This window comes from Amaranthus tricolor, chromosome 2 (genome assembly GCF_026212465.1).
Source record: "Amaranthus tricolor cultivar Red isolate AtriRed21 chromosome 2, ASM2621246v1, whole genome shotgun sequence".
Taxonomy (NCBI): Eukaryota; Viridiplantae; Streptophyta; class Magnoliopsida; order Caryophyllales; family Amaranthaceae; genus Amaranthus; species Amaranthus tricolor.
Genome location: NC_080048.1, coordinates 11942507 through 11951380, shown reverse-complemented (window position 1 = coordinate 11951380; position 8874 = coordinate 11942507). Strand labels below are relative to the sequence as shown.

General features: G+C 35.7%; 1 protein-coding gene across 2 annotated transcripts; it reads left to right on the top strand.

Annotated features, from left to right (window-relative positions):
- Positions 1 to 6855, top strand: LOC130802930 (pentatricopeptide repeat-containing protein At3g16610-like). Of its 2 annotated transcripts, none has more exons than XM_057667066.1 (3): positions 1 to 207; positions 1719 to 4401; positions 5931 to 6855. In XM_057667066.1, the coding sequence occupies exon 2, from the start codon at positions 1761 to 1763 to the stop codon at positions 4167 to 4169; it is 2409 nt and encodes an 802-aa protein (XP_057523049.1). In that variant the 5' UTR covers positions 1 to 207; positions 1719 to 1760; the 3' UTR covers positions 4170 to 4401; positions 5931 to 6855. The 2 variants fall into 2 exon arrangements, with proteins under 2 accessions (XP_057523049.1, XP_057523041.1); XM_057667058.1 differs by having other exon boundaries at positions 1 to 311.
- Positions 6856 to 8874: the final 2019 nt, after the last annotated feature.

Here is an 8874-nt window from a genome sequence, read left to right as displayed (position 1 = left end):
AATGAAAGATTCTTACTCTTTAGTCTTTACTACTCAGTCGTTGTAGTAGGCGTTGTGTTGCTGACAATTACCATCACTCCTACTTTGTTAGAAATGTGTTGACAAGTGACGAAATTGGGGAAGGAAGCTCATCATCAAAATTTGAGATTATTCCATCAACCATCACACCAATTGAACTGCTGTTGCTCTATTTACCATTCTGTATCAGTAACCATCTTTCTCTTTCTCGTGCTCATTTTGCAACTATCCACCATCTTTTGCTTTTGTATTTGGTTTAATTTCGTTTTAATGTTGTTCCAACTTCGAACCAGGTTAGTATCTCTATATTATGTTGATCAAACCCTAACTAGGTCGTTTTCCAATTCTGTTTGCCTGTTCATAACCCTAATTAACTATTTGATTTCATTTTTTGATTAATTTGTTTGTTTGGAGTATTATAGCTCCCGAAGCCTTAAATCCAGAATTAACGGATCTTACGAGTCTGGGTTTCATCTGTTGTGGAGAAATTGTTTGAATTTCATAAAGGAATAATGTTAGTTTTAGGGTTCTGAACTATTATATTTTAGTGGGCAGTAACAGGTTTTTTGAATTCGGAGCTTGTTGGGATTACTTGTTGATTTTAGAGTAGTATTTTGTTTCCCTTACTCTATAAATGCACGATAAACTTAAATTTGATTCATCAACTTGATAATTAAATGTGATGCACCATTTTACCCACAACATACTTCGTCACTGAACAAAAATTATCATCAAATTTTGATGTCTTGGAATTTTTTGATGAAACTCTTACTCTTTATTATAGGAGAGAAACGAAAGTGTTAGAGTATATAACATATCCTGGGGCTTCAACTATCGACTTAAGCTTTTGGTTGAGTTGGTTTCTTGACATGGTATCAGAGCCAACGTGAGAGGTCACGGGTTCGAATCTCAACCACCCCTCATTTAAAGTGGAATATTCAGCGCCTATGCGCATCCACACTTCTAGCCCAATGGGGTCTCGTGTGAGGGGGCGTGTTAGAGTATATAACATATCCTGGGGCCTCAATCATCAGCTTAAGCTTTTGGTTGAGTTGATTCCTTGACAGAAAGGAAAGGAAATGAGGGAGAAGGGAGAGGAGGGAAAAGGTAGGTGAGGAAATTATGTGAGGAATTCCCCTACTTTGTTTAGAAAGGATCAAAGGAAGGGAAGGGAAGGGAAAGGAAGATGATGATGTAAGACTTGTGTTATGAAACAATCTACTGATGAACTCTTAGCACCAATTCTTTTGTAGTATTGTATCTTTTATAGTATTGTATGATGATTTTTCAGTTTTTTTATAGTATTGTATGATTTAATTTAATAAATTCTTTTTGAAAAATTAACTTTAATACTTGAAATCATAATTAATGTAGTAAAATCTTTTGAATATCACACAATTTTAACTTGTAAAAGTGCTCTATTTGACAAAACTATATAAAACCGCTATGTGGAATTTCCCGGTTCTTTTATAGTATTGTATGATACATACTTGTAACACATTTATCATAAGCATTATTTTGTAATAAGACTAAGAATCACTTTCCAAGAAAAATAAGAAAAATTTGATTCTCACATAGCCTTCCACTCCCGCTTCTTTCAGCTACCATCTAATATAAATTTAAAAGTCTTATAGCTAGTTTCCTCTCTTTGATTTCAAAACAGAAGTTAGTCCCTATCTTGTTTTCTCTTATATTGGCAGGTAAAATGAAGTGAGCAACCATCAACAAGAAAAGACAGAGCCATGGCACAGTATCTTGCACGGCTCAACCGTTTTACCCTCTCTATTCCACTTAATGCCATAGTGGTAAACGAATACCCAGAATTGCTTGAACGTTGTATTCAATCTAAGTCTCTTAAAGATTGTAAATTAATCCATGGACATCTTCTTAAGAACAACAGCTATTATGGCAATGTATCTTCTTTTGTGTTCGAAAAGCTCACCCGTCTGTATCTTATATGTGGCCAACTTGCTGTTGCCCGCTATGTGTTTGATGATATTTCTAAACCAACTGTTATTCTGTGGAATATGATGATCCGAGCATATGCGTGGAATGGACCATTTGAATCTTCAATTAATTTATACTCTAGAATGATTCTTTCTGACACTCTTCCTAACAAATTTACCTTCCCTTTTGTTCTTAAGGCGTGCTCTAGTTTGAGTGCAATTGAATTTGGTGAAATAATTCATAAGCATGTTGTGCAACTTGGGTTTGATTCAGATGTTTATGTTTCCACTGCTTTGATCGATTTGTATGCCAAATGTGGAGACATGACAAGAGCGGAGAAAGCATTTTATGGAATGAAGTGTAGGGATATTGTTGCTTGGAATGCCATGATTACTGGTTTTGCAGTTCATTGGTTTTATGATGACATGATGAGATTGATTGTTCAAATGCAGGAAGCAGGCATAAGCCCCAATTCTTCTACTGTTGTGACTATACTGCCAGCAGTTGCTCAAGCTAGTGCCTTGAGTCATGGGAAGGTACTCCATGGGTATTGTATAAGGCAAGGTTTTAACAATGCGATTATGGTGGGCACAGGGCTTTTGGATATGTATGGGAAATGTGGGTGCATTTCTTACGCAAGGACGATCTTTGACTCTTTGGGTGTTCGAAATGAAGTCACTTGGAGTGCTATGATTGGTGCATATGTTGTATCTGACCGCATGCAAGAAGCTTTGGAATTGTTTAACTATATGTTGCTTGAGGATTTTGGAATACCATCAATGGTTACTCTTTGTTGTGCTCTTCGAGCATGCACTAAGCTGAGTGATTTAATTACTGGGAGAAGGATCCATGGATGCGTTTTGAAATTAGGGTATCTTTCTGATTTAATGGTTAGTAATACAATTCTTTCTATGTATGCGAAGTGTGGTGTTTTAGATGACGCTGTAAAGTTTTTCGAAGAAATGAATTCAATTGATAAAGTCTCTTATGGTGCAATAATTTCTGGGTGTGTGCAAAATGGTAATAGTCTGCAAGCCTTGAAGGTCTTCAAGAATATGCAGATTTCAGGAATTAATCCTGATGAGACTACTATGCTCTCCCTACTACCAGCTTGTTCACATTTGACTGCTTTGAGATATGGGGTGTGTGCCCATGGTTATTCAGTAATCCGTGGTTTTGTGGCTGATACTTCGATCTGTAATGTGTTGATTGATATGTATGCTAAATGTGGAAAGATCAAGACTGCTAGGGAAGTTTTTGATAGAATGCAGATTCATGATATAATTTCATGGAATTCTATGATTTCTGCCTATGGTATTAATGGCCAAGGGTCAAATGCGATTTCTCTGTTTAATGAATTGAGAACGACTGGTATTTTGCCAGATGATATTACATTCATCAGTCTTCTAATTGCTTGTACTCACTCAGGTCTTGTTGCAGAAGGGAAATATTGCTTCGATGCCATGGTAAAAGAGTTTCAGATTGTCCCTAGGATTGATCATTGTATATGCATGGTTGATCTCTTGGGCCGAGCAGGTCGTCTAGAGGAGGCTAGAAGTTTCATTGACCAAATGCCATGCACACCCAATGTACATATTTGGAGTGCTTTACTTGCTGCATGCAAAATCCACAAAAATGTCGAGTTAGCTGAAGAAGCATCGAAGAGAATCCAAATTCTAGGTCCTGAAAGTTCCGGCAATTTTGTGCTTCTGTCTAATATATATAGTTCTGCTGGGAGATGGGAAGAGGCCGCATCTATTAGAATCACGCAACGTGATCAAGGTTTTCAGAAAATACCAGGATGTAGTTGGGTAGAGGTTAATGGAACTATTCATGCATTCATCGGTGGGGACGATACACACCCACTATCAAATCAAATATACATGAAACTGGAGGAACTTTTAGTAGAGATTAAAAAAGTGGGATATCAGGCAGTCCCCAGTGTTGTTTTTCAGGATGTGGAAGAGGAAGAAAAAGAACATATTCTTCTTCATCATAGTGAAAAGTTAGCCATCGCATTCGCTGCAATTACCTTAAACCCACCCCAACCCATTTTTGTCACCAAAAATTTGCGGGTTTGTGGTGATTGTCACGAGGCTATTAAGTATATCACTCTTGTTACAAAGAGGGAGATAACAGTTAGAGATACCAGTCGTTATCACCATTTCAAAGATGGTGCGTGCAACTGTGGAGATTTTTGGTAACATTTAGTGAAAAACTAAATCATTTTTTACACCTTGTGGATCCTGAACTGAACACATCAATTTGTTCTTTCAATGAACAAGATCATGGAAGACATAATGGTTGCAACCTCCATGAAAATGGTTGACGGAAGCCACAAAGGAGGTGTCCTTGAAGCTCATCCTTATGCATTTCCTGTTTCTGAGCCTGGTAATCTTTATGTCCTAATTGGGAAGATATCACCAGCTCTAAATGGTTGGTTTCCTTCTAAACTCTCTCTCATACTTGCCTATTTCTTAACTTTTTTTGGTTGGTTATTTGTTTGCATATATTATAAGATTCATTTTTTTTAAAAGTGTTTGTTATTGTTTCGCTACTAATATGAATTAGGCCTAAGATGAATATAATGATGAGATTTGGATATTATAAGATTTTAGTATTGCTAAACTCTGAAGTATACAACATTCCGTTACCCCAATGCCATTAAGTGGTTCCCATCTAGGTACGCAACCATAATCTTATTAGTGATAACGTAGAGGTTATTTCCAATTAACCCTTGATAGAAAAACTTTTTTACTTTATTCCTTTGGATTTTGGTATATGATGTGATATAATATCCCTTTGAAAATGGTGTGAATATATGATATGAAACTGTAAAGTAATAGTGGCTTATATGAAAGGCATCTTCATCCTAGATGGGTAGAACCATAGTAGCTTGTAGAGGTATACAATTTGAATGTTAATAATTATGCTACTTGAGATCATACTACTGATCCTGGGAATGCTGCATTCTTATCCATTTCTGGACAGGTAATGAACTAACATTTCTTTATTTGTACTTTTAGCTCCTGGGCCAAAATTCTAGAATCTAGATTATATCTATTTTTTAAGAAAATATCTACGAAAATTTAAAGGTATTTCAAGGACCAAAGTTCACCTTTTAACATCTTTGCTGTAGATTAACAGAGGATGTGATTGTCATTTTAAGGACAATTTTCTGTTGAAACTTCTATTGAGACTGAGGGAGTTTGTTTCTCAGTATTTTCTTTCCTTTTGATGTTATTGTCTTCATGACTAATCTTTGATTGATACATAAACTATATGATTGAAAATCAAACTAGTAGTGTCATTAATACCATATTTTGATATCTTCTCATGGGAAAGTAATTCTATAAATGCTATTTATTAAGTAGCATATAGCTCATGGTTTTGAACTTCTCAATTCTCCAAAAAAAGTGTAACCAAATGACCCTTTGGAATCTTCTTTTCCTTCATCATTTAGTCTTCGTGATGAATTTTCCTTTATTTCTTTGTTTCGCCATCATAAAAATCACATTTTGCAAATAAGGGTTTCTAAGTACGAAATATCAGCGGTGAAAGGTGGATTACTGAGCAAACTTGCAGTTTAGACTATAGTAGTATTTCCATATCTTTTCTCCTAGACTCTGGTAGCCATTAGCCTTCGAAAATGAACTTACAAGAATACTGAGCTAAATATATATTTTTGTGACTCAGTTTTCCAAATTAGCAACTTAAGTTTCAGATTTTAATGGAAAAAATTGGATAATCTGGTAAGCACTTTCGGTTGTTAGTCACTGTAATATCTTCAGTTTAATCCTGATAGCTCATCAACTGTTGACTATGATGCTAAATACTGGACATGTATTCTGTTTTTGGGTTTGGTTTAGTATGCACATTTCCTTTTTAAGGTACATATATTAAACCAATCATTTAGTATTCCTCCCTTCTCTCACTATGGGGAATTGTATTGTGGACATATGCAGGAAGGACGAAAACTACAATAGAATAGTCATGGCCGGTTACCTGCTGGTCCAGCAGTGCTGGAGCTTTACAGGCAAGAAAACGGAACAGCTGAAAAGTTTAGCTCCAAAATGGTGGTTGCCTTTCAAATACAAGCTAACTTAGACTTTACTTGATGAGAGATGGATCCATATTGGAAGCAGTACTTGAATGGGATCACTCAGCTGATTTAACCTATTTCATGCTCGTGCGACTAAGTATCGAAGCGGTAAATCGTGGTTGTCGTACATTCATCAGGTGCTGGGTTTGGCCTTCACGTCGGGGAGATTCACTAGCTTAGTTTGACTAGCCATGAGCCTCAAAACTCTTGGAGAGAGCTTGTTTTTTCTGGGGGAGATTCAGGTCAATGCTTTCTTCTGGGAACAAAATCCAGGAAGAGTATCCAATCAAGGATTGTAGGGTCATGCCTGCAGTGTCTGCTATGTATACGACTTTATTCTCCTCCTCCAACATTTTACTCTCCTTAATTAATTGTTTTAGGTGTCGCCTGTGTAGGTTGTAAAAAGGGTAAAAATTAGCCCAGTAATTAATTGGATTATAGTGCAGGGCCTGTATTAGATATAGATAAATCGGCCTAAAATAGTTTACCCCAAAATGGGAGTACTGGAATTCAGCAACCCCCCTCGGGTAAAGTTTTACATTAGGTATAAAAATAAAACAGACGAAAAAGCTACAGCAACCGGCAGCATCAACTGTTTTCTCAAAGTTCCTTTCTCTCTCCTCCAAACTCTTTTCTCTCTCCCATTTCTTTTCTGTATCCTCCAATTTTTGTACTCACGGAGAAGATGGCTTTATAGTGTATGTTATATTTTGCTATTCTAGTACTTTTATGCCAAACTATCTGTTTTTATGTACGTAAATTTTTCTTTGGTAATTCTTTCCCATTTAATATAGCACCTTGGAATTTTTCAACCACACTTTATCAAATGGTATTCAAGCGACTCTTTATTTTCTCCATTGCCAAAACAAGGATTGTCGGGTTATTCTCGCTAGAAGTAGGTGCTCATTAGCGGGTATCCGGTTAGTCGGGTACTTTTTAACGGCCTGTGTCCCGGCCTAATTAATGCGGGTACTCGGATAAGTCGGGTCGGGACAACGGGTACCCGATTTTAATTTTTGATTTTTTTGGAAAGATTTGATTACTTCAAGCATTATTGAATTTCTGGTCTGGTGTACTTGTTGAGGCCTGCAAAAATGTTTTTGCCATTGTTATAATAAATAATCTCTTTTCCAGTTTGGTTTGAGTTTGACAAGAGAATTATAATGTAAAATTTGTGCTGAAAACTGAAAAGTATTGATTATCCTTTTACAAATATTTTTATGTGAAATTCAAACTGCCAAATCAATCACCTTTTAAATCCATAAAAATTTCTAAAGATATGAAAATGATATATACATTTCTTAGTAGACAGAATTCTACAAAAGAAGTCAAACAAGATATAGAATATTCTTTGTTATTAGAATATTAGGAGGAATTAAAGAAGATGTTCATACCTGAAGGGCGAAGAAAGACAGGAAGGAAAATATTCAGGATGAGAAAGAAGATGAAGATTCAAGAGATTGAGGGTAAAAAAGTGAAATGAGCAGTTTGAAAGACACTGACAGACTTTTGAGTTTTCATTATTTGAAAAACCCTAAAAACTAAATGTCACTTTTAAGCAAGTCACCGGGTATCCGTTATATTTTAATATCGACCCATGACCCGACCCGTATGTTTTAATTTTTTTAAAAATTTGACCCGCAATTTATCTTACGGGTTAACGGGTCAGCGAGTCGGGTCGAGTATTTTTGAACAGCCCTAGCTAGAAGGTCTTCAATGACAACCACTTCATTCTACTCCATCATTTCACTCTCCTTAATTAAGCATCAATATCCGTAGATATTGGCAAAATTTAGATTTGGGGAGAAAAAGGTTATGCAAAATTTAGAATATGAAGCATAGAGTATAAGGGAGTTGTGAGAAATAAAGAAGAAAGCATTGAAACCAATTATTTGACGTTAGTAGTATATTAAATTTTGGATTAGTCTTTACATATATACATTTGATAACAATTATGTATATATTTTATTTATGTGGTCACTTATTATTATTAAAATAATATGGGTTAGGGTTAATTTTCTTGGGTCTGTAGATAAAATATCCAAGTAAAATATGGTTAGAGTTTTAATTTTTCTCCCTCATTTATCTCTCACTAACAAAAAGATACTAAATACCCACATTTCCCTTCTTCCTAAAAAGTTTCTGATTTCCTTAACCTCCCTCTTGCTATCTTTCTTCTTCCTTAACCTATCCCTCTCTCACAAAAATTAGCCACCACAACAGGCGTCCATTGCAGCCTGACAGCCACCAACCACTTCTCATGGCCATCCGCAGGCTCGCAGCACAACACCACCAGCCGCCAGCAAATGTTCTCAGCGCGCACGCCTCTACCCTGTTTTCCATTTTTGTGCTCACTTCATAAGAGGTTATAAAACCCTATATTGGTGATTGTTTTGACTTTTGTAGAGTGCTAGCAGCTTCAGGTACATACACACAGTAGCTAACCCTTGCATGCATTTTGAATATGTTTTCATTGAGTAACAATATTATATGAGTTATGTTGACTATGATTTGCAATTAATTTTATTAAATTTCTATTTTCAAGTGTGGATTAATATGCAGAAATGGTAGAGAATGAGTTCTAATGTCGTAAGAGTGGAATGTTGGACTATATAAGATGGAATGAATGATTCCCTTATTGATAAGTTGTGATTTGATTTATATTTTATAAATGGTTTTATTTTTATTTTTATTTTATATCGCAGCCTTATGTGTTGGGATCATTTTAGTGAGTCTATCACTTTAGATCGACTACGCAAGTGGAGATTATCAAACAAGTGAAAATGATATATAAAAATCTTATGGCA

Bases quoted from the DNA above. Each gene is read 5' to 3' on its own strand.
- LOC130802930 (XM_057667066.1), top strand. From the start codon at position 1,761: ATGGCACAGTATCTTGCACGGCTCAACCGTTTTACCCTCTCTATTCCA.